Here is a 26689-nt window from a genome sequence, read left to right as displayed (position 1 = left end):
TGATGACCTTTGCACAGTGCTGTACAGTGTATATATGCATATATGTTGTTGGCTCGAATTTAGCCTATTACCCAAAAACATTTAAAACTCAACTTAGAAGCCAATACTCACATCTACCTCTGAGCCCAGTTGGAGATAGAAAAAATACACCAGCCGTGAGTGAGAAGAAGCAAGGGTCCAGCTTTATTGTTCCATTCCACCACACGAGATCCACACCGATGAGAATTCTCAAAAGTGATCCCCATATCCTGAGCTTAAGCTCCAGTATTTATACTGTATTTACACACTAGATAACCCATAGGTTTCCAGAAAAGGCCTATTTCACTTACCCATAGAATTGAAACCAGGGGTTTTAAACCCAGGGTTTCTAGTTACCTAGGTTGTCAAAAACCAGGATTCTCATTTACCTAGGTTGTCAAAAACCAGGATTTTCTTTTACCTAGGTAGTCAGAAACCAGGATTCTCAATTCCCTAGGTTAAAAAAAATGACGTAAGCAAGACGACTAAACAACCGGGAGGGACCTTGGTCTTATCGTTATCTCGAGGGGGGGGGGGGGGGGGGGGGGCAGCCACCCTTATAACTGGCTTTCTTCATGGTTCTCTAAAAATTAAGGCTTTCCTTGCGAGACGAGAATCTTCACCATCTGAATCATGAGTAAGTTATATTTTCCTTTTTTTCCTGTATTTCTCGTTTATAATTTATTTTCATATTTGCACTATATTTCTTAGTTTATATATATTTATACTACTTGAAAAGCGGTTTACTGTACTTCCAACTTCTTAATATCATTACAGTTCTACTGTCCTGCATATCCTACAATTCTGTTTTTTTATAGAGTTTCTCTATTACTATAAGATTCTATTAAAGTTATTCATGTGTGTGTATGTATGTTGTGTCTACCTGCCCGCCCTTGACGGTACGAGTGTGTGTGTTTTTAGCACTCCTCAGCTCGTACACTTCTTTTTGACTTTTTTACTATTACTGCTCTTAAATTGCTCGTAATTCCAATCCGCCTAATCCCGCTTCTATGTGTCTAGGTGCCGGTGCCCGTCGTCAGTCCCCTCTCTCTCCGTTACTGGACCTGGATCAGGGTTTGGACCTGGATCTGGACACTCATTACCAGCTTGTGCATCTCACTGCTGATATCATGATGCTACTTAACTATCTTCGCAGCACCCCCCCTAAGAATGGAGATCCGGGGTTCCCCCCTCTTCTTCGGTACAGAATCTGCCCCACGAACGTGCGTGTTGACGCTTCTACCCAGTCAGACCCAGAACCCCCCTCCAGCTTCCAATCCGAGGATGATGATGTTGTCTTCTCCGATCCGGGCCCCGACCATCTGTCCCTCTTCTCACCCACCAGTCCGCCCGACTCTCAGTGGTCCGCTCACTTCACCCACCCTGATTTCCCCATGTCCCCAGGACGCACCCCATTTTCCTCCCCCTCTTACTCTCCTCCAGACTACGCACCCACCCGTCCTGTGAATTACCAATAAAATTACATTTTTACTCATACTCAATCTCCCTCGTTTTTATTTCATGTCATTTTTATCCACAACAATGTACAAACTGTATTTTGTTAGAGATTTTATGACTTCTAGCTACATTAGCAACAAAAACAGGCATGAGTTCGACAGTCAGAGGAACTGCAGCGGATTCTCCAAGATGCTCAGTAAAACTTATCAGCAAATTTCATTATAAAACTGAACAAGTGTACCTGAGAATACTTTTTTCCTTAGACAAAGGGTCGTCACACCAAATACTGACTTTGTTTAATTTATTACTGTTGGATTTCCATGTATCTCGGGAATCCTCAAATCTCAGATTATGTCTTCCAGTCCTCCGTCAGCCCTTTCAGCCTGTTCTACCATTACTCTATTAACTTTTAGTTCTGTGCTGCTATGAGCTAGAAAGTGTGGTTTACCGCAGAGTTCAGGCCTGGAGAGTCCGAATGAACACGCACACTGACACATGCGAATGTTCACCGAGAATTCTGGTCTATTCATTCAAAACAGAAGTATTTATATACATTGTACACTTTGATAACAGCAGTGTGTGGAGGGTTTCTACTGGTGCAGGGGCCAGACAGATAGACAAAACACACAGCGCACAGGGTCATACTACAAAATAAGTCTACATGTTTCAGCTATATTAAAGGATGGCAGCTTATTCAAAGAGCTAATTAAATGTATACATTCATCATAGGTATTTGATAGCAGAGAGACACACAAACAGAAACTATAACCCAGTATTCCCCGTATCCAAGGTGTCTTAATACAGTTCATAATATAAGAGTACATGATATAAGAGAATTTCCTTTCAATTACTATTTACTGCTCTGTATATAATAATGCAAATCTTTGCTTTACAGCATTTCTTTGTATGTGTCTATGTAAAAATTTTATTCAGTGCGTGGTCCGTGAATAACAAGGCCCTGCTTTTATCGGATTTTCTTACTGATAAAAAAGCTGGACTTGTTGATTATAACCGAAACATGGCATAAAGAAAATGATCACTCCAGCGGGATTTGGAGTATTAGCTCTCCCGAGGTTATCTGTTAGAGGCGGAGGCATTATTGTGGTTTATAACCTGAAGTTCAACATAAGCTCTGTGTCCGTTCCCCACTTCCCATCATTTTCCATCTAGGGTTGTTCCAGCAGTACTAAAGACTGTAGTGTTTAGAGAGGATCTATTTCTTTAAGTGGAATCACTCCCTTTAGCATTGATTACTGATTGGTAATTAGCCATGCGCATTGATATGTTTCTCTCTTGCTCTGGTTAATACACGAGTTAACTTTACCTCCGAGTGTCTACTGTATTCTTCTCAAGTTGTAGTCTAATACAAAGATACAACATATTCACTTCTTCAAAATGTACTGTATTTGACTGACACAATTATGCAAAATATTGCAAGTAGTGTATACTTAAGTAATAGAGATGGCACTGATCCCATACCGGGTATGATCAGCTGATACTAGCAAAGAAATGGGGATCAGATATCAGAGAAAATAAAGAACAGATTAGATCTGATCCTGGAACCAAAAAATCTACACTATATTAAATACCAGCTAAAGGACAGAGTGATAAATGTGACTTGCAGTGAGTCTCCCAGGGGCTTCTTCACATAAACTCCTCAGATGCTAATCCTGTCAGGTGAGAATCCCACCAATGCCATGAAACTGTTCCTGTCCATTTCAGATCCATCTTCCACTGACTGGGTCCAGCTGGAGTTCGTGTGGTTTTTCACCTGCTGTTCCAAATAATCCCTCAGGTTTTCATTGGGATTGAGGAAATTTTGTCCAGGGATCACAGGTCGTTCTACTTAGTGATCAGATGTGTATAGTCTATTAAAATGTAAAAGACAGATATCTGAATTAATAACCAAAATCTAGACTGTGGTACTACATGATTTACAGCATGTAATCATCTCTGCTGCAAAGAAAACATTATCATCTCCTGTTCATAATCATTCAACATTCCTTCATTCTTATAGAATACACTTGTTAGAACATTTAGCTAGAACAGATGAGAACTTCCACAAGATCTAACAGGAACATGAGCAGATATTTACCATCACATCACTGCTCTTATACAATCACAGGCTGTAGAGCTTTATTTTTAAAACAGTGATCACTGCTGTGTGTTTTATCTCTTGTTCTACACGTGTATTTAGTGCAGACGTTAAGAACAAGCGGAGGGGAACTTTACAGGAATGACAGAAGACACGGTGTGGAGGTGGAGTGCTGGAAGGAGTGTCAGAGTCAAGTGACTCCTTAAATAAAATATTTGTAGCAGTGTGGCATAAAAGATGATGATTTTAATTCGCTTTTATGAGAGTGGAGAAGAAAATCTGCTGCTGATCAGAAACAGGGAGAAGCCGAGATCATCTGATTCAGACAAAAGCAGCAGTATGAAGTCAGAGATAGCAGGGTGTCACAAGGAGACGAGGTGTTCATCTACAATCACTCTCATGCACTCAGTGCTGACATTTTGTAGACTCTGTCTGACTCCCTGTCTTCTGCTTTCACATCAATTTTAAATCAATACCAAACAGCATCAAAGCTAATTGTTAGAAAAAGTCTGATTAAATCGAATATAGTGAAATCTGAACCCATTATCCGATAATCTGATATTTACTGCAACTAAAATGAAATGTACAAACTAATACTAATGTACAAAATAATGCTAATCAGTCTTTTCTTTTGTTTCAGTTTTTATCTAAAAAATATCGTTACTCACATCAGTGACTGTAGTTTGTAATGTTCATCATTCTTCAGAGCAGAGAGACACTTCACTCCTGAGTCTCCTAATTTATTCTCATACAGATCCAGTTCTCTCAGGTGTGAGGGGTTTGATCTCAGAGCTGAAGCCAGAGCAGCACAACCTTCATCCGAGACACCACAATAACGCAACCTGCAGAGACACAATGACACACTCTTCACTCTCTCAGTTTATGAACACCAAGACATACTTTGTGTATCTTGAAATGAGTGGTGTGTGTGTGTGTGTGTGTGTGTGTGTGTGTGTGTGTGTGTGTGTGTGTGTGTGTGTGTGTGTGTGTGTGTGTGAAAGAGAGAGAGAGAGAGAGAGAGAGAGAGAGAGAGAGAGAGAAAGACAGAGAGAGATAGTGTGAATGTTTAAATGGTTTATTCAGTACTGACAAGAACAAGTCTGACTGTTTTATTTATGCAGAATGTGTTTGTCTGTTATTTTACACACATTCCATTGACTTGGAAGAACACTAGACCCTGTTTTATTATTATCAAAGTAAAATCATTTTTAAAATCACTCATTATTTATGATGAAACACTTAATGTTTTGACTAGAGCTGCAACAACTAATAGATAATATCGATAATAATCGATTATGAAAATCGTTGTGGACGAATCTCAGTATGGATTAGTTGGTCTGCGCGTGGCACGTGGGAGATTTACTCACTACGTTACTTCTGTTCCGAAAACACGCCTCGGAGAGTAAATACTAAAGTTGTGTCCCAAATAACGTACAATACACTTACACTATGCACTATATACTCTACCGTCTAGTGTGTGGATTTTAGAAAGGTAATATCATCTCAAATAGAACACTAGCGGGTTTTTTACTAACCGGAAGTATAATCCACTTCCCAATCGACGGCACATGACGTCATACGCACGCTAGCATTAGCAGACACCTGAGTCACCGACAATGACTTTCTTCAGTTTACTATTTGTGGATGTTACCTTTTATTCCCAACATGACCTCAGTCTCCATCAGAAGGAGGAGAAATTATCATGTGACTGAGCAAGAACGTCCTCTAAGGCAGGGGGCATTTTATATTAAACACAGCGCAGATCTAACAGTGCTGTACGAGCACAAAGTTATGTTTATGTCCAAAATGTTCCACTGTGTGTAAGGGGAAGGGAAACTGGTGCAAGCTGCTTATAAGCTTTAGTTTAATTTAAGTTTATTGTCATGGGGCGCTGCTGAACTGCCAATGGAGTAGGACGTGAAGTTGGAGGCTCCTGCTGATTTCGATTAAAATTGCAAATAACTTGCGCTTTTCGGTCAGACAATAGATTTTGACTTATTCTACTCAATTTTTTGTCTGCACTTTTAACTTTGTGGTACATTTAAAACGTCTGGAAAAAATACGAAAGCCTGTAGTACTATTCAGACACAACTGAGGCCTACTGTGAGCGAGTTGCCTTCTTCCCCTGAATCCGCCTCGCCACATGGTGATTCTGACTTCACCGTCCTCAGGCTCGAGTTGCTGGCTTCACTGAGGAAGGACATTGCCAATATTTTTAAAAAGGAGCTCCAGGAGACTCTCGGGGGTGCGCTGTCGACTATCAAGCTTGACCTGCAAGCCGTGAAAACACAGCTGGTTAGTGATAAAGTTGCTACCAATGCTACCTTATCAACACTGAAAGGTTCTGTTTGGGAAATGGAGCACGCTCTCTCCGATTGCACCGATGACATAGCTCAGATGAAGACTATTATCGAGTCTCTCACTGTGACCGTAACCAAATTTGAGAATAAATGTGAGGATCTGGAGTCTAGGTCACGGCGCAATAACATTAGGATAGTGGGAGTTCCAGAGGGCCCTGACACCTGTACAACTGCTGCTGTAGTGACCTTGTTAAAGGAACCGTGTGGTCTGGAGAAGGAGCCGGTTTTGGACCGGTCCCACCGACCCTTCAGCCTAAGCCCAAGCCTGGTGAACGACCACGAGCTATTGTGTGCAGATTCCACTATCACAGTGACTGTGTTGACATTTTACGCCGTACGAGAGAGCTCCAGCGGATTAAAGTGAGGGATTTGACCATTTCAGTTTTCCCGGACCACAAAGCCAAGATAGCCCGAGCTCGGGCCGTGTTTTCACAAGGTTAGGCGTCAACTTCGTGCCATTGAGGGCACTCGCTATGGAATACTTCACCTAGCTTGGCTTCGCATTACATATAACGGTGTTCAGAAAGACTTCGTCTCAGCGGAGGAAGTGGGGGACTATGTCAAATTCTTGACATCTGGGTGAGCTGCATCACCTACGACAGCAAATTTTATATGCAGTTAAAACTATGCAATCTAACAAAGCTCCTGGCCCAGACGGGTTTCCAATTGAATTTTTAAAACATTTATTGGAAAATTAGCTCCATTGCTTTTATCTATGTTCAATGAATGCTTGGAATGTGAGTCTTTGCCTCCAACTCTGACACAAGCCACAATAGCTCTCCTTCTTTACCTCTTTTCTGGTAGCCAAAAAATGGCATTTTTGTCTGTTTTGGGGGTACATGTGTTCAGCATTGATTTGTTTTGTGATATCACAGACCACAGTAGTGGTTAATGGCTCATATGAAAGTAGACACTTAAGACTTTAAGAATTAGCAGTTATTTCAAGTATTTCTTCTTTGACCTAGCCTACCTGGGGCAATATATTCAGATTTTTTTTTTAATTATAAAAAAAATATATTTACTTTTAATCCAAATGTTATATCTTCACAGCAAATGTAGATATCAACCCCATTCCTGGTCTCAAAGATGCCCCAAGTACTGGTCCATGAACACCCAAAATATGAGGAAGTTAACTCTAACCACTAAAATTGTGTGTAAGGTTATCCAAACAAAGGTTAAAACCTCTCCAAATGGCACCAAACATCTCCAAATGACATAAAAGCTCTCTAAATGGCACAAAGCTTATAAAAATGGCACAAAGCCTTTAAAAATTGCAGACTTCTAGAAATAGCAAACTTTTTTTTAAGGCACAAAATAACCTCTCCAAAAGGCACCAAACCTCTCCAAATGGCACAACATGAAAACAAATGGCAGTAGCATGAACTCTGTTACACAATGTGTAATTTCACACACACAAAAAAGTCTGAAACATACTTATAAAATATAATGTTTATTAAAAATAGTGCCAGAGCCCTAAGTGAATGAAAACTTGCTCTCTGAATGGCTCAAATGAGTTTTGCAGGAAGAGCGTTAGAGTGGAGCTCCCATTTCCGGATAGTTTCTCTGCACGTCCCTATAGCGCTTTGCTGATTGGCCTGTACCCGCTGACACACAACTCAAGACCAATGGATGCACGCATAAAATGTTTGGTTGTGCTGATTACGCTTTTGATTTTCTCAGCCTCTGAGTGGTCAATCATGTCGAGTTTGGGCATGTTTGAAAGCAAGAAGTATCTACAATTGGTCCAAGTGGTCCAATCAAGTGGTCCAGTCAAGTTAGACTGCCCGATTAAAATTTAGGAGGTGGGTTGTTCAGCATAGCCAAAGAAGATTAGCGTTTTTTTAAAGATGGTGTTTCAGTTCAGTTTATGGCTAATTACTAAATTCCAGAGGGGCGGGATATCAAAACACTTAATGCATTTTGAAGAGGACATTTGTGACTAAATATGGAACGTTGCATTTGTTTTCTTCAATAAAACTGATGGACTTTATACTGATGGAAACGTGCATGATTTGCAAAACCGCAAGCGAACTGGATTTTTGTCTATGTAGGTAATGTAAGGTAGTAAACGTTTATACAAGTCCGATCTTTGGTTTAAATGTTATAATTTTATTGTGGCAGTTGTATACGGTGTTTTAATATCAAAAAAGATTTAGTCGTGCTCTCCGATTCATCTCTGTCTCAATGTTTTCGTGGAGAGGTGTGAATTGTTTGTCCAGCAGGGGGCTCAAACTCCGCCCCTTTCCCATCCCCCTGCTCACCAGGAGTTAAGCACACAGTCATGAAACTGCACACAAAGAAAGCCACCAGTGTCCTGACTAATCTTGTACCAGAACTGTGGCGATAAAATAATTCATTTGTTTATACTAATTGAAAATGACAGATAAGTCGTTTTCCATTCTGCTGGCGGAATGAACGCAAGTGTCGGGGCGAAAGGGGTTTTAAGGAGAGTAAAAATCCAACTTCCTGTGGTTCTTATAGACCGCTGTCTCTGCTTAATGCAGATGTAAAGGTGTTGGCAAAAGTAATTGCATCTCGTTTAGAGAACGTGCTCCCTTATATATATGAAGAGCAGAACGGTTTTATAAAGGGATGTCAATTGTATTTCAATACCCGTACACTCTTTAATATAATTCATTCAAAGTATTCAGCTGAGCTTCCTGAGATTGTAATTTCTTTAGATGCTGAAAAAGCATTTGACAGGGTTGAGTGGGAGTATTTGTTTGCAGTTTTGAGGAAGTTCGGATTCGGGGATACATTTATGTCTTGGATTCACCTCCTTTACTGATCCCCTAAAGCCAGGGTTCAAACGAACGATATTTATTCTGATTATTTTGCTCTCAGACGAGGGTGTCGCGAAGGCTGTCCTTTATCCCCTCTGCTTTTTGCTGTCACTATCGAGCCTCTGTTTATCTTATTAAGATCTTCCCACTTGTTTAAAGGAGTAGTTCGATACGGTGTACAATACAAATTGTCGCTATATGCTGATGATTTGTTATTGTATGTAACTGATCCTATTGCCTCTATGCCTGCTGTCTTAGGTGTTCTGGAAACCTTCAGTTTTGTCTCAGGTTATAAATTAAATTTGGACAAAAGTGACTGTTTTCCCGTCAATACTGCAGCATTTTCTCTCCAACAGGCAGATCTACCTTTTCGATTTAGTTAGGCAGGGTTTAAATACCTAGGTATCAATGTGACATGTTCTTTATCTAATCTTGTATCAGCTAATTTCACTCAACTTATCTCAAAGCTTAAATCCAACATTAAAAGATGGGTTAACCTCCCCCTTTCTCTAATTGGCAGGATCAATGTCCTCAAAATGAATATATTTCCGAAGTTTCTTTTCTTATTTCAGAAAGTTCTTCTTTTTCTGCCAAAATCATTCTTTGATTCATTGGATAAAATAATTTGTTCTTTTATTTGGGTTGGAAAGCCACCAAGGGTTTGTAAAACTTTATTGTAAGGATGCAGACTTAGTGGAGGACTTGCATTACCCAATTTTCAATTCTATTACTGGACTGTGCACATCCATAAACTCTGCTACTGGGTTAAATCTCCTGGATTTTCTTGGTGTAAATTGGAACTATCATCTTGTAGGGAATCCCCTATACCTGCTTTACTTTATTCCTCTCTACCTACAAAGCTCTCTCTATATACTGATAATCAAGTTGTCCTTAACACACTTACGATTTGGTATCAATTTAGACGGCGCTTTAAGTTTGTAGGTGCATCCTCTTTGGGTCCTTTAAGCAACAACCACTTATTTCCTCCATCTTGTTTGGACTCCACATTTTCAGTGTGGTACGACAAGGGCATTAAACAAGTTAAAAATCTGTATGCCGATGGTGTCTTTGATAGCTTTGCCAATCTGTCATCTACTTATGACCTCCCTGTGACGCATCTGTTTCGTTATTTTCAAATTCGAAATTTTGTTTCCAGATGTTTTCCTAATTTCCCCTCTGCGCTTCCTGAACAGGCTTGGGAAAGCTTGTTTTCAAACAATCCACATCAGAGAGGAATGAATTCTAAGATTTATGATTTTACGCTGGTGTTAGGTAGTGAGTTGAATGCCAAAATTAAGAATGCGTGGGAAACGGAGTTAGGAGTACAAATAAGTGAAGAGTGTTGGGAATGTGCTATAGGTAGGACACAGTCTACCACTTCTTGTGCTCGTCTTGGACTCATCCAGCTCAAAGTTTTACATAGGGTCCATTTGTCCAAGTCGAGACATTCTGTAATATATCCAGAAGTAGAGGACAAGTGTGATAAATGCCATGGCTCTCCCTGTCATCTTGGCCATATGTTTTTCTTTTGCCCTGATCTCTATGGTTTTTGCACTGGTTTCTCTACTATCGTGTCCACTATTCTCAGAGTAGATTTAAAACCTTGCCCATATTGGGATATTGCCTATATTTGGGATTCCTGATGCCTCAGTTCCATTACGCTCTGTACAAAAAGATATTATCGCGTTCACATCCCTAATAGCAAGACGTTCCCTATTGTTGCATTGGAAGTCTGCTAAATAACCATCCATCTCCCAGTGGCTAAAGGACATGATGTTGTTTTTTTTTTAAACTCGAGAAAATAAAGTATATGATGAGGGGTTGTACTGACAAGTTTTTATTTTTTTTATTTTATTTTTTTTTTTTTTTGTGCCTGTTGTTGGGTTTTACAATATATACATAACCAGGTATAGATATTGGTTAGCCATGATGAGCCGGGGTGCGGTGGAGGGTTGTTTATTTGATTGTACTCTTTAATTTTGTTTTCCTTTTCTACACTATGTATGTATGTGTGTATATGTAAGTATAAAAAATGAGAATGGTATTGTTGCTATGTGACAGGTTTGTTTTCTTTCTCAATAAAAATATTTTGGAAAAAAGTTTGTCATTATATGCTGTATTTGCGCACTTGCAGTGTAAATTCTGTCGTTTATTATAAAGGAAGTTATCTATTAGTGACGAGGCCGCGTTGCTGATCACGCGCAGTGTAGATGCGCTGATACACAGTGTAGCGCAAGTAAGATCTGTAATGTCTAATTAAAACACTATGATCACAAGTAAACACAAGCAAAATAATATTCCTAAAGGCAGTGAGTAACAGAAACCACAAGGTGCAGTGAAAGTGAGTTTTTATTATTAATTTAAGACTGTAGTTTAATTCTGTGCTTTTTGTGAATCCATAAAATGTAATGCATATATATATATATATATATATTTTATTTTATAATATTTATGCATTACTTTTTATGAATACACAAAAAGCACCGGATTAAGCTACAATCCTAAATTAATATATATTCTGGTGTGTGTGTGTGTGTGTGTGTGTGTGTGTGTGTGTGTGTGTGTGTGTGTGTGTGTGTGAATTGAGTTCTTTTCTGTTTTGGACAAACAGTTCTGTAAAGTTTTAGTCTGAATTTATATTTGTAACACTTAGTTTGTGGATTATATTTTAAATAAACCCAAAAAAAGAGTACTGAAAGTTTGCCCCGCCCATCCAATCAACCGAAAAAATAATCAGTCAGCTAATGGATTATGAAAATAATCGTTAGTTGCAGCCCTAATTTTGACGTATTTTAATGCATATTGTGTGTGTTTTCACTACTGAGGAAAACTACATAAGTTTAATGCTGCTTATGTAACACAGATCTGGCAACCCTGTACATAACAGCTAGACGCAGACGTACCGAAAGAATCCTCACCAACAGTACAAAATTTCTACTGGAATAATTTCACCCTGCATCACACACAGTGTATTTAGTTTGTGTCTGAGCTGCAGTTTGTGTGATTAGTTACAGTGTTGTAGTAAATTTCACAGTAATTTTAGACACACTGCAATCGCATCAAGTCACGTTTTGTACTGCAGCTTCTCACATACGTACATCTGACCCAAAGACTCTGTGACAGATCATCAGTGTGCAGTGAAAAGAAACAATCTTCCTCCTCAGGACATTGATGATGAACCTAAAACCTCTGCTTCAGTCTCACTATTAGAGAATGTGTCTTACTGAGGAGCAGGTCATGTGACTCTCAGAGAGATGATCTTACTTCAGTATCTCCAGTTTACAGTGAGGATTCTCCAGTACAGCAGAGAGACACTTCATTCCTGAGTCTCCTAGATTATTCAAAGACAGATGCAGTTCTCTCAGGTGTGAGGGGTTTGATCTCAGAGCTGAAGCCAGAGCAGTACAGCCTTCATCTGAGACACCACAATTACTCAACCTGCAGAGACACAATGACACAGTCTTCACTCTCTCAGTTTATGAACACCATGACATACTTTGCTTATCTTGAAATGAGGGGGGGGGGGGGGTGAGAGAGAGAGAAAGACAGAGAGAGATAGTGTGAATGTTTAAATGGTTTATTCAGTACTGACAAGAACAAGTCTGACTGTTTTATTTATGCAGAATGTGTTTGTCTGTTATTTTACACACATTCCATTGCCTTGGAAGAACACTAGACCCTGTTTTATTATTATCAAAGAAAAATCATATTAAAAATCACTCATTATTTATGATGAAACACTTAATGTTTTGACTAGAGCTGCAACAACTAATAGATAATATCGATAATAATCGATGATGAAAATCGTTGTGGACGAATCTCAGTATGGATTAGTCTGTCTGCGCGCGGCACGGGGGAGATTTACTCACTACGTTACTTCTGTTCCGAAAACACGCCTCGGAGAGTAAATACTAAAGTTGTGTCCCGAATGAAGTACAATACACTTACACTATGCACTATATACTCTACCGTCTAGTGTGTGGATTTTAGAAAGGTAATATCGTCTCAAATAGAACACTAGCGGGTTTTTTACTAACCGGAAGTATAATCCGCTTCCCAGTCGACGGCGCATGACGTCATATGTATGCTAGCATTAGCAGACACCCGAGTCACCGACAATGACTTTCTTCAGTTTACTATTTGTGAACGTTACCTTTTATTCCTAACATGACCTCAGTCTCCATCAGAAGGAGGAGAAATCATCACATGACTGAGGAAGAACGTCCTCTAAGGCAGGGGGCATTTTATATTAAACACCGCGCAGATCAAACAGTGCTGCACGAGCACAAAGTTATGTTCATGTCCAAAATGCTCCACTGTGTGTAAGGGGCAGGGAAACTGGTGCAAGCTGCTTAGAAGCTTTAGTTTAATTTAAGTTTATTGTCATTATATGCTTTATATGCACGAGTAAGATCTGTAATGTCTAATTAAAACACTATGATCAGAAATAAACACAAGTAAAATAGTATTCCTAAAGACAGCGAGTAACAGAAACCACAAGGTGCAGTGAAAGTGAATTTTTATTATTGATTTAGGACTGTAGTTTAATTCAGTGCTTTTGTGCATCCATAAAAAGTAATGCATAAATATTATACAATTTTATACATATATAAATATATAAAAATATTTTAGAATATTCATGCATTACTTTTTATGGATGCACAAAAAGCACCGAATTGAACTACAGTCCTAAATTAATATATATTCTGGTGTGTGTGTATGTGTGTGTGTGTGTGTGTGTGTGTGTGTGTGTGTGTGTGTGTGTGTGTGTGTGTGTGTGCGTGTACTGGGTTCTTTTCTGTTTTGGACACACAGCTGTGTAAAGTTTTAGTCTGAATTTATATTTGTAACACTCAGTTTGTGGATTATATTTTAAATAAACCCCAAATAAGGGTACTGAAAGTTTGCCCCGCCCATCCGATTAATCAAAAGATAAATAAATGAATAAATAAATAAATGAATAAATAAATAAATAAACAAATAATCAGTCAACCAAATCGATTATGAAAATAATCGTTAGTTGTATCCCTAGTTTTGACGCATTATAGTGCATATTGTGTGTGTTTTCACTACTCTCAGAGAGATGATCTTACCTCAGTATCTCCAGTTTACAGTGAGGATTCTCCAGTACAGCAGAGAGACACTTCACTCCTGAGTCTCCTAGATTATTCATAGACAGATCCAGTTCTCTCAGGTGTGAGGGGTTTGATCTCAGAGCTGAAGTCAGAGCAGCACAGCCTTCATCTGAGATATCACACTCCTCCAACCTGCAGAGACACAATGACACACTCTTCATCAACATATTTTCATTACATTAAAGATGATGTGTGGGATTTTATTATTCAGAATGACATGAGGATTTAATATCATCTGTTAATTAACAATGTGTCTCATTTATAAAACTGGATATGAACGGGTTTGTGTGTAAATCGTTTGTACGAGCGTTTACACAAGAAATTTGGTATTCATGAAAATCCTCTTAATTCGTAATCTACTCGTGCTCCTGAGTGTGTGTACATTTATACATAAGAAGAAACCTTTATTTATCACATATACATTACAGCACAGTGAAATTCTTTTCTTCACATTTCCCAGCTTGTTAGGAAGTTTGGGTCAGAGCGCAGGATCAGCCATGATACAGTTCCCCTGGAGCAGATAGGGTTAAGGGCCTTGCTCAAGGGCCCAACCTTCTGATCAGTAACCCATAGACTTAACCATTATAATTTTGCCTTAACTCATAATTTGCATGGATTACTGTAATATTATATCTGGAATATTCATGTGAGTTTAAATTGATCATTTTCAACATGTTTACTGCATTTAGCAGACCCTTTTATTGACCCAAAGACTCTGTGACAGATCATCAGTGTGCAGTGAAAAGAAACAATCTTCCTCCTCAGGACATTGCTGATGAACCTAAAACCTCTGCTTCAGTCTCACTATTAGAGAATGTGTCTTACTGAGGAGCAGGTCATGTGACTCTCAGAGAGATGATCTTACTTCAGTATCTCCAGTTTACAGTGAGGATTCTCCAGTCCAGCAGAGAGACACTTCACTCCTGAGTCTCCTAGTCTATTCAGAGACAGCTGCAGTTCTCTCAGGTGTGAGGGGTTTGATCTCAGCGCTGAAGCCAGAGCAGCACAGCCTTCATCTGAGATATCACAATCACACAACCTGCAGAGACACAATGACACACTCTTCATCAACACATTTTCATTACATTAAAGATGATGTGTGGGATTTTATTATTCAGAATGACATGAGGATTTAATATCATCTGTTTATTCTAATTAACAATGTGCCTCATTTATAAAACTGGATATGAACGGGTTTGTGTGTAAATCGTTTGTACGAGCGTTTACACAAGAAATTTGGTTTTCATGAAAATCCTCTTAATTCGTATTCTACTCGTGCTCCTGAGTGTGTGTACATTTATACTTAAGAAGAAACCTTTATTTGTCACATATACATTACAGCACAGTGAAATTCTTTTCTTCACATTTCCCAGCTTGTTAGGAAGTTTGGGTCAGAGCGCAGGATCAGCCATGATACAGTTCCCCTGGAGCAGATAGGGTTAAGGGCCTTGCTCAAGGGCCCAACCTTCTGATCAGTAACCCATAGACTTAACCATTATAATTTTGCCTTAACTTATAATCTGCATGGATTACTGTAATATTATATCTGGAATATTCTGTTGAGTATAAATTATCATTTTAAAAATATAAAAATATTTTAAACATGTTTACAGCGTTTAGCAGACCCCTTTATCCAGAGCGACTTATAGAAGTGTTTGAGTTTCTATCAAAAACACATCCTCATGTTAGTTCACTAGATCAGGGACTAAGAGCACTACTGATAAAATTTGTGAATATCAGATGTTTTATATTATTGACATTTATTTAAAAATATTAAAAAAGTGAGCCAATACAAACAATAAATTAAGACAAATAAAACTAATCATTAAAGCGAGTACGAAGAAAATCAGACTTTCAGAGACTTTTGTAAATCTGGTGGAAAATTCGAGTTGGGTTTGACTCACGTAAACATTTACACACAACTTTACTAAAAGATCTAAAAATGACCCCCAAAGTCATTAAAATAATACTTTGGGCGTTGATAGGTCTAAAGGAGTGAAAACAACTGGAGAGATTAGTGAACAACTGTGAAAGGTGGTGGAAGGTCGTCAGTGGCCTGTGTTCCCCAGAGGGAAAAAAGTAAGTAAGTGTGAGACTGATAAATTTATAGTGAAGTCCATTAGGCTGCTTCTGTAAAGCAGATCTGGCAACCCTTTTCATAGTGAATCATTTTTATTTAAAAATCAAATGTTTCATTTTTTTTTTTTTTTTACCATTTCTGTTCTATGACATTAACTTCTCATTTTTATTTAAAAATTCTTTATTTTGAGATCATTTGCACCATTTCCCTGCTGCTTTTAAACCCTGCATCACACACAGTGTATTTAGTTTGTGTCTGAGCTGCCGTTTGTGTGATTAGTTACAACGTTGTAGTAAATTTCACAGTAATTTTAGACACATTGCAGTCGCATCAAGTCACGTTTTGTGCTGCAGCTTCTCACATACGTACATCTGACCCAAAGACTCTGTGACAGATCATCAGTGTGCAGTGAAAAGAAACAATCTTCCTCCTCAGGACATTGATGATGAACCTAAAACCTCTGCTTCAGTCTCACTATTAGAGAATGTGTCTTACTGAGGAGCAGGTCATGTGACTCTCAGAGAGATGATCTTACTTCAGTATCTCCAGATTACAGTGAGGATTCTCCAGTCCAGCAGAGAGACACTTCACTCCTGAGTCTCCGAGTTTATTCATAAACAGCTCCAGTTCTCTCAGGTGTGAGGGGTTTGATCTCAGAGCTGAAGCCAGAGCAGCACAGCCTTCATCTGAAATATCACAATCATACAACCTGCAGAGACACAATGACACACTCTTCATCAACACATTTTCATTTTGATTTAAAACGTACTGTAAAGATGATGTGTCTGTTATATTGTCCCTTCTTTTGTCCAATCACAAGGTATTATTACCACTGACAATTATGGTGTAAAACTATTGATGGTTTATGCTAAAAGTAATGAGTCAGGTTTTTTTTTATTTATTCTCTGTTTAAATGTATTTTTATACACATATCTAAGTGCATTTAATTATTACTATTATTGCACAAGTGATATGTTTAATGACTAATATATTTGTTCTGTATTTTGTATTGATTTAACTGAAAAAGCAGAACTGCACAACTATTAACTGCAGCTTTTAGTGAGGTACTGTGTCTCTCAGAGGGATGATCTTACTTCAGATTTTTTACTTTACAATGAGGATTCTCCAGTAGAGCAGAGAGACACTTCACTCCTGAGTCTCCTAGATTACTCTCAGTCAGATCCAGTGTATTCCCAGTCAGATCCAGTGTATCCACAGTCAGATGCAGTTCTCTCAGATTGGAGATTTCTGAGCTGAGCACTGAGGCCAGAGCAGACCAACCACGTTCTTGAATTGTATCACACCTGATACTGAAGGAAATAATACATAATAAACTAACAGTAATGCAAATTATCAAACAAGTCCTCAAACCTTTCACTGCGACTTCTCAGTTTCAAAAGCACAAACATCAGTTAGACAAAAGTCCCACACAGTCAGAGCTGTTCAGATTCGGCTTGGTGGGAGTTTTCAGCTGCGTACATCATCACACACATTGTAGATTCATTGTAGAGTTAGATTCATCTGAACAGCTAAGACATTTGATTTGTTCTCTTAACACTGTAACAGTAGAAGAGTTCTATTCAGATTTACTTACATTGCTTTTCTGGATGCTGCAATCACAGGCATCACCTTCACAAGAATCTCATCTCTTATTTTATCTGTAGAGATATATTTATTCAGGTCAAATTCCTCCAGTTCCTCTGCTGATGTCAGTAAGACAAACACCAGAGCAGACCACTGTGAAGAAGAGAGTTCACTTTGTTTTCCAGATTTCAGGTAGTGTTGGATTTCCTCCACTAGAGAATTGTCCCCCAGTTCATTCAGACAGTGGAACAGATTGATGGATTTCTCTGTAGGAAGATCTTCATTAATCTTCATCTTAATGTACTGTACTGTGTTGCTCTGTCCTGTCTGGGAGCTACTTCCTGTATGTGTTACTAAGGTATGTAAGAGGTTCTGATTGGACTCCAGTGAGAGACCCAGAAGAAAGCGGAGGAAAAGATCCAGATGTCCAGTCTGATTCTTTAAGGCCTGATTTACAGCACTCTTGTGGACAGCTGAGATTGTAATTTCCTCAGTCAACTGGTCAGAGAACTGATTAAGAACATTTTTCTTTTCCATCATGAATGTCAGGTGCACATAGAGAGCTGCGAGATGCTCCTGAATGCTCAGATGAACAAAGCAGTACACTTTACTCTGGTGAAGTCCAAACTCTTCTCTGAAGATCTGAGTACACACACCTGAGTACACTGCTGCTTCTCTCACATCAATGCCACACCCTCTCAGGTCTTCCTCATAGAAGATCAGGTTGCCTTTCTTCAGCTCCTCAAAAGCCAGTTGTCCCAGATTGAGAAGCATTTCTTCACCACTCTCCTGCTTCTTTGAGTACTTTTCTCTTATGATGTTTGTCTGAATGATGAGGAAATGTGTGTACATTTGAGTCAGAGTCTTGGGGATCTCTCCACTCTCTGCTTCATCCAACATTCTCTCTAGAACAGTGGTTGAAATCCAGCAGAAGACTGGGATGTGGCACATGATGTAGAGGCTTCTTAATGACTTCAGGTGTGTGATGATGTTATTGGCCAGGCTCTGATCACTGATCCTCTTCCTGAAGTAATCTTCCTTTTGTAGGTCACTGAACCCTCGTACCTCTGTGACTCGATGGACACACTCAGAGGGGATTTGATCAGCTGCTGCTGGTCGGGAGGTGATCCAGATGAGAGCAGAGGGAAGCAGATTCCCTTTAATCAGGTTTATCAGCAGCACAAGCACTGATGCTGATTCAGTTACATCACACACTCTCTCTGTGTTCTGGAAATCCAGAGGAAAACGATACTCATCCAATCCATCAAAAATGAACAGAACCTTTTCCAAACTGGACATTTCTGTTTCTTTTGTCTCCTTAAAACAGACATGAAGGAGATCCATCAGACTCAGTTTCTGGTCCTTCATCAAATTCAGCTCTCTGAAAGGAAGTGGAAAAATGAGGTGGACATCCTGATTTGCTTTCCCTTCAGCCCAGTCCAGAATGAACTTCTGCACAGAGACTGTTTTTCCAATGCCAGAGACTCCCTTTGTCAGCACAGTTCTGATGGGTTCGTCTTGATCAGGTAACGCCTTAAAGATGTCATTGCATTTGATTGGTGTTTCCTCTGTTGTTGTTCTCCTGGATACTGCCTCGATCTGTCTCACCTCATGTTCTTTATTGACGTCTCCACTGTCTCCCTCTGTGATGAACAGCTCTGTGTAGATCTCATTCAGGAGTGTTCGGTTTTCCAGGTTTATCAGCACTCCATTTAAACACTGAAATTTCTTCATCAGATTTAATTTGAACATTTTCTGGAATTCATTTACAGCAGCAGGTTCTGGGTCGTGTCTGTGACGGTGAAGTAAAAAGACATGGTGAGACATAGGGTCTAATTATTAGAGTTTAAGATCACATTTTTTTCGGACTGGTTACCACAGATAACTATTCTTTATGATGTTCTCACTGTGTATTTGCCTTATTCTACGGAATGTTTTCTATAATCTAATCACTCTGCAGGAAATAACAGCAGAGATGTTTATAATACCAGCGCGTCAGTGTCACAGTCATGTTGTTGGGTTTGATCTTACCCTGTAGCTGTGATGTTCTTTTCTCTTCTGTCTCCTGACTTCTGTAGAACACTGGGAATAAAAACTGTAGCTGTTAAAGACAATAACTTTCACCACTTTAACACTGTAGTCTAAACTTTAGCCCTAATTCTAGTAAAATAATTGTAGTAAGGGCATTAATATTTAGAAAACACAGTGCTAAATACAACATCACCAACATTGCGGACCTGGAGAAAAAATGTACCCATTTTAATTGTAGGTTTTCAAGATTTTGTTTTTCTATTATTTACATCTAGATGTGTTAAATAACTTAGAACATGGCACTTTATCATGCAGGAAATGAAAGCTGAAATTCTGGTCTATTGTCTCATTCATCTTTTATCTCCAACCCAAATGTCTTCAGTGTATAGCAAAAGTGCAAGAATTGGCCTCGCTGTTCCAATACTTGTGGAGGGGACTGTATATGGTCATTATGGTTTTAACAGTACATGAGGACATCATTCATAATGAACAGATAATGTGTCCTAAATGCAAATACAGATAATTATTATTATAAAAACCTGCTAGAAAGGTTCACAGGTATAAAAATCTGTAACTCTATCCAGAATTATACTACACTGTGGATGAGATTCAGTCCATCACCTGTAGGGACAATTTAGTTATCAGTAGACCTACTGACATGATTTTGGGAGGTAAAATGTTTAAATTGAGGAAAACGCTGATTTTGATTATTATTATTAATAAACACTGTAACGTCAGTTATATGATTTATGGTAAATAATCAGTGCCTGTGTTCATATAAAGAGTCTCCATTTTCTATTATATTTTACAGAAATACTCAGACACATCACTCTTCATGGAGACACGTCCAAGCAACCATCGTGGTGGTGATGATGGTGATGATGATGACGATGATGATGATGATGATGATGATGATGATGATGATTATTATTATTATTATTATTATTATTATTATTATTATTATTAGTGGCTGTGGCTCAGGTGGTAGCGCGGGTTGTCCACTAATCGTACGGATGGCAGTTCGATTCCTGGCCCATGTGACTCCACATAATATTATTCTTATTATTATTATTATTATTAGTAGTAGTAGTAGTTTTAGTGTCATTACATATTGTTTCCTACAGTTTGTTTTGGTTATATTAGCATTTCTTGCTTTAGCATTTAAGACATTACCTGTAAGACATTTTGAATCATAAAGTTCTGTAGTATCACTAAAGACCAAGAAACTAAAATATAAATCAAAATAGCTGCTAATGATTGTGTAGCACAGCTATTAACTGTGACTTTAACTATGAGAACTAAGAGATGTTACCTGTGTACAGAAGAGGAGTCTCTATCTCTAAAGTTCTTAGGAGAATCCATAGACACATCACTCTTCATGGAGACACAGCTGCGTTCCGGTGAGTCTGATCTCTTTCTCTGTAGTTTACTGTACAACATTATAGAAAGTCCTTTATATACTTCCTTTACAATTTTTGACTGACTTGTTAATTTGAGGTAATTTGCTCTAATAATGAACAGTAGAATGCACAGTCTTTATTGGTTGTTTTAATTATTTTGTTAGCGGTTACTATTACTTTTATTGTCACATCAAAATACATTCAGCATAATCCGATAAATATCAGAATGCTAATGACCCTGGACTGCATAAAAGAAAGTGTAACACAGCCTTTCTCTCTGCAGTGACTTTAACTATGAGAACTATGAGATGTTACCTGTGTCCAGACGAGGGGTTTCCATTTTTAAAGTACAGAGGAGAATGCATAGACTCATCACTCTTCATGGAGACACAGCTGGGTTCCGGTGAGTCTGATCTCTTTCTCTGGAGTTTACTGTACAACATTATAGAGTGGGCATGAGACAGATTTTCATTGTCTCAATAATCAGGATACAGAATACAGGTGAGAGATTTTTGTATTAGATCTTATATTGTGATATTTCTGTTTAATATTCGTTATGACCTCTACCTCTCCTTACACACTAGGCAGCAGCAGCAGAGGTAGTAGCATACAGAGCAGGAAGTTTACGAGTGGGAACCTAACTGCCTCGAAGCATGCTTACTTAATAGTCCACAGCCTTGTTTCATTTGGCCTGCGTCTGTGTTTTTTTCTTGAAAACAATTTGCGCCTCAATTTACAATCTTTGTACATTAATAATGGTGCCATGAAATAGCTTTATGACAGTTTCACTGAAAAAGATCAAGATGTTAATAATAAGGGACAAATTGCACCTTATATAATAAATGATAAATGTGAGGAAAAAATGTATAAACTTTGATTATGGCCCTTCAGGGTCTCACAAAAATGCTGAAGTGGCTCAGGCAGAGTTTGAGTTTAAAGCCCCTATTGTACTGATACTGCAGTGGTTTGATTTGTGTAAACACCATCTCGTCAATAACGTCTTCTGAAGCCTGTATAGGGATATGTCACGTATTGTGACTTTAGTATATTGTCTCATGCCTCTTTACTGTTCGACTGTATGGTTAATTTTCATAAGGACATCATTTTACTTACAATCAACAGAATCTAGCAGTTTTTTCAAGTGATGACTGCTACGTTTTCCTGCTTAGTATAAATTTTTATTCAATTATTATTTTCATATATACTCACTACATATTTCAGATATGAACATTTAATGACTAAAATACTAGGACATGGTAGCTTACTGGTTTTTCGAGGGTGGAGTCACATCATCTGTGTCCAGGTCAGGGGTCTCCATGTTTGAATATTAGTGTATACACAGACAGCTCGTGGACACTCAGCTGAGTCCTGAAGATGCTGATGGCTTCTGCTGGAATTACTTACCCTCCTAGAAAACACAAAACAAACACACAGGTAAAGTTGGGGGAAAAATCTTTCACATCTCTCAACTAAAGAAAATGTTGCTCCTAAAACAAAATCTTGTGTGTGTGTGTGTGTGTGTGTGTGTGTGGAGGTATGCATGGTCTGCAGATGGGCCTCAACTGCCTGACACCCTGCATAAACCTCGAGGTTAGAGGATGCTGCTCCACAGAGGCTCCATCGATAGGGGAGTGGTTGGCCAAAATGGTGGCCACATAGACCGTGATGTAGAAGGAGCCAACCCTGCTGCGAAACGTCCTTGTAAAAGTTCCAGGACTGTAGCTATTGTGCAGACTGTAGCTATTGTTCAGTGGGTCTAGCTGACATTCCTCACAACATAAGACAAAAAGTCGCCACTTGAGCGCATACAACTTCCTCGTGGATGGTGCTCTAGTGTTCAACATGGACTCTACAACCTCAATTGCGAGTCCAGAATCTATGAGCTGGTGCCCCGCAGGGGCCAGACCCACAGTTTCCATAGTTCCGGCCAAGGGTGATAAATCAGCCCTCTGGCTTGAGACAATAGATCCCTGCGGATGGGAATCTCCCAAGGAGTGCCCTCCAGCAGGGATGTTATCTCCGAGAACCATATTCGAGCTGGCTAATAAGGTGCTACTAGCAGCCGACATAGACAGTCTTGGCGAACTCTCTCTAGAGCTTGTGGGAGCAGAGCGATCACTGGGAAAATGTACATATGTGACCTTGGCCATGTGTGCACCATGACGTCCAGCCCCAATGGTGTGGGAGGAGTGAGGGCAAACCACAGCGGGCAATACGTTGTCCCCTCGGACGTGAACACATCCACTTCCATGTGGCCAAACCTCTGCCATATGGACTCCGCCATTTGTGGATGGAGCCTCCAATTCCTGAGCATCAGCCCCTGCCTCAACAGGATGTCTGCCCCCACATTCCAGTTGCCTAGAATATACATTGTAGTCACTGACAAACTTTTCCTTCCGCCCAGAGAAGAATTATTTGCAAGAACCACCGCTGTGTTATCTGTCACAACTAACACATGATGCTAGAAACACGGGCCGCAATTCTAGGTAATTTATATGCCACTCCAGATGAGTGCCGCTCCAGAGACCATGAGCTGGACTGCCGTCTAAGACCGTGCCCCAGCCCGTGAGGGAGGTATGTGTCATTACCGTCTTGCGAAAAGGAAATAGTCCTAGAGTGTGACCCAAGGTTAGAAACCCGGGACACCTCCAAATTCTCAGAGCACGTAGGCATCACCGCGTGACACTGATTACTCACAGAGGTATCGTCCTTGGATGAAACCCCCCGAATTTTCAGCCACCACTGCAGCGGAATCCTGTACAATAGGATCCTGTGCAATAGGCCCAACGGTATGACGTTGGCTGCTACCATACGCCTTAACAGGAGGGGATGCCGAGATCCAGCATTATCTTGCTCAATGTTGATAGGATTGACCTGTTGTATATAAAATATGCATGAAATAAACACGAGGGAGACCTAGTATGAGTAATATGTAATCTTATTGAGAATTCACTGGGCTGGTGGACTGTAAGAACGGATGTTCACCTAAGACACAACACACAGATAAGCAAGGCGCAGGGGGATAACAATACATGTATTTGATTAGTGCGGTAGGCCTCAGAGCGTAGGTGGACGACGTCTGCATGCAGGCAGAAGGTCAACTAAGAGAGACACACACACACACACAAACAGAGGCCTGGTGTGTATGCAGCAAACAGAAATTAATCTGTTTCATATTCTGTTTCATGAAAAACTATTATAGGGTAATGTACATGCAAGCACTATAAAAAAGAAAAAAAAAAGAAATGTAGAGCAAACATAAAATTTACTCATAATGTAGAGATGATGTGTTTGAAAGTGTCCTTTCTCGACGAAAATCCAGTCATGAAGCGACACAGACAAGATCAAGTTATTTTTAAAAAGAGTGGAACAAGACAAAATATATTTTGGAGCCGGAACTGCACCTGCGTGATAAGGGTCGCTCAGCAGTGCCAATTGATGAACGTAATGGTGTTCCGGGACAGCTAACTCTAAACATATTGATGTCTGGGTCATCCCGACCCTAAGAAAACTGTAAAATAGAAGAGCATCAGCTCTGGTTTTTTAGATCATCCTTAGGATGTCTCAACTGTGTGATCTCATGCAACAATAAATTTGGACCCTTGCCTCTCCTCACTCATGGGCCTGGTGTTTTACTTTTGTCCTTCAACTGGTTAACGTATGTATCTGTTTATTAATTGTCTTAGGGTAATAGGCAAATTTTGATATAATAGACCCTATGCATGTTGGGGATAGAAACGCCCTCAACGTAGTAAAATCCTTATAACCTCTAGAAAAGTTGTCCACTGCACTGGAGAAAGCATACTTTTCTTGAGGTTCAACCTGAACCCCAAGCTCTTCATGTGGTTGAGAACAACATCTCAATGTTGAATCGCCAGTTCCCTGGACCATGCTAGAATTAACCAGTAGTCCAGGTAGTTTAGTACACGGATGTCCTGGAGTCACAATGGAACCAGAATAACATCCATGCACTTTGTGAAGGTGTAAGGGGATAAAGCTAGCCTGAAGGAAAGAACCCGATATTGGTACGCATTGCCTCCAAAAGCAAACCCCAGGAACTTCCTGTGAGAGGGCAATATTTCTATGTGGAAAAATGCATCTTTTAGAGTACCTGGTAGGCTGATTTGCATGTCCAAAGTGTCCATAGTGTATGGATGGGTGTGTGAATGTGTATGTGTGTGTGAGATTGTGCCCTGCGATGGATTTGCACCCTGTCCAGGGTGTACCCCGCCTTGTGCCCCATGCTCCCTGGGATAGGCTCCAGGTTCCCCGTGACCCTGAAGGATAAGCAGTATAGAAGATGGATGGATGGATGGATGGATAATAATGTTTCTTAAATCATGTTTTTAGTAAAAAATTATTTTTATTTGTCTTAATGCTTTATAGCATCTCTTTAAACTTGATCGATTTTGCCCATTTTTTAAATGTAAAAGCATAAATATAAAAATGAACCCTCTTGTGTGTTGGTTTTGTTTCTTATTTATTTAAAATGATTGTTGTGTATTTAAAGTGATGTTGTTTTGGTTGTGTAGGAGCTCGTTTTCCGCTTTCGGTGCTGTTACCGCTAAGTGTCTAAAAGCCGCGCAACTAAAAAGGACGTGCGGATAATAACCGAGAATTCAGGATGAGCTGCTGCTTAACTGCACTGTGAAAACCTTCAACTAACCACTGCCTTTATTTCTTTATATTGGAGTCCAAGATCAAAATAAAACTCTACGAACCGCTCCACTGTGGACGTGGCATGTCTGAACCACTGCCCTGCTGCCAGAGAGAAATTAAACCGGAAGTACTGTTTGTACAAAGAGAGAACCAAACCCAAAAGCATGAAAATATAAAGATTCCTCCTATATCATATTTTTTTCACCACCACGTCCCCTCTGTACTGTCCCACTATTTTGATGATGGCTGCGTGGAACTGAAAAGTAAAATAAATGTTAAAGAGAACATTTTGTAGGGACATCACAAGAAAACTAAGTTGTGATCTGGAGATAACAGCTCAGAAAAAAATAAATAATCATGGACTTTTCCGTAGAAGCCAGATCTGAAAACACATTATGTTTGTTCCACACTAATAAATCTAAATTCCCCAAACACTGAATGTTAATCAAAGAGAGAAACTTATATATAAAATGTGTGTTAATAAACAAACAAACAGCAGGGCAGTGGTCCTCCTCCCGAAGTCCAGTCCGGACCTGGTTCTCTTACTCCTGTTTTTACACGAGGACAATAAAATATAAAGTCGTTTATGTTAAAGAAATAACTCACGTTTAGTCAACAGTCCATGTTGTGTGACATTAATGTCACCGTTTCTGCCTGGTGCTGAGTTTGTTTGTTTGGTTTTTTTTTTTTGCTTTTCCAACAGCAACAAAACGGACGCTGAGAAACTCTTTCACTTTTTAAGTGATTCACTACCAGTGATGTGGCTCATTTAAAAAACAAGGTACCTCGAACTGTGGAGAGAATGCAGTGAAAAAGGGAACGCGACAGAGCCCGTGCTAAAACGAAAATAAATATTTATCCTGTTACGATCTCAGTGTAAAACAGACACAATAAATGAGCCTGTAAAATATTAAACTAAAACCACGCAGTATGAAAAGCAACAACAGAATTTACTTAAAGAAAAAACATCACATGGCTTATAGGGAGGACAGGCAGGATCCACTCATCTCTGATCACCTGAGAGCTGACTGTGAAGAGAGATGGAGATTACATTAGAATCAGAACTACTATTAGAATATACGAGTA

At 39.4% G+C, this 26689-nt stretch overlaps 1 protein-coding gene across 1 annotated transcript; it reads right to left on the bottom strand.

Moving 5' to 3' along the window:
• Positions 1 to 549: 549 nt before the first annotated feature.
• LOC128634044 (NACHT, LRR and PYD domains-containing protein 12) lies at positions 550 to 26362 on the bottom strand. The gene is made up of 13 exons (XM_053683896.1): positions 26210 to 26362; positions 22210 to 22352; positions 21260 to 21376; positions 20857 to 20973; positions 19545 to 19595; positions 17524 to 19305; positions 17024 to 17239; positions 16465 to 16638; positions 14715 to 14888; positions 13808 to 13981; positions 11979 to 12152; positions 4240 to 4413; positions 550 to 3344 (listed from the first exon to the last, which is right to left on the bottom strand). Exons 2-13 carry the CDS (start codon positions 22260 to 22262, stop codon positions 3323 to 3325), a joined length of 3228 nt encoding a protein of 1075 aa, XP_053539871.1. The 5' UTR covers positions 22263 to 22352; positions 26210 to 26362; the 3' UTR covers positions 550 to 3322.
• Between the last annotated feature and the right edge of the window lie 327 nt (positions 26363 to 26689).

This window comes from Ictalurus punctatus, chromosome 12 (genome assembly GCF_001660625.3).
Source record: "Ictalurus punctatus breed USDA103 chromosome 12, Coco_2.0, whole genome shotgun sequence".
Lineage (NCBI taxonomy): Eukaryota > Metazoa > Chordata > Actinopteri > Siluriformes > Ictaluridae > Ictalurus > Ictalurus punctatus.
Note: the sequence above shows the minus strand (reverse complement) of the source record. Positions and strands in the feature narration are given on the sequence as shown.

What these genes read in the sequence shown, in the direction of transcription:
- LOC128634044 (XM_053683896.1), bottom strand. Translation starts at nt 22,262, where the DNA reads ATGGAGACCCCTGACCTGGACACAGATGATGTGACTCCACCCTCGAAA. An exon ending in AAGAACATCACAGCTACAGG is followed by an intron (nt 19,306 to 19,544) that starts GTAAGATCAAAC and finishes TCACCGTCACAG; the next exon opens with ACACGACCCAGAACCTGCTG. An exon ending in TGTAAACTGGAGATACTGAA is followed by an intron (nt 13,982 to 14,714) that starts GTAAGATCATCT and finishes GTGTCTCTGCAG; the next exon opens with GTTGGAGGAGTGTGATATCT.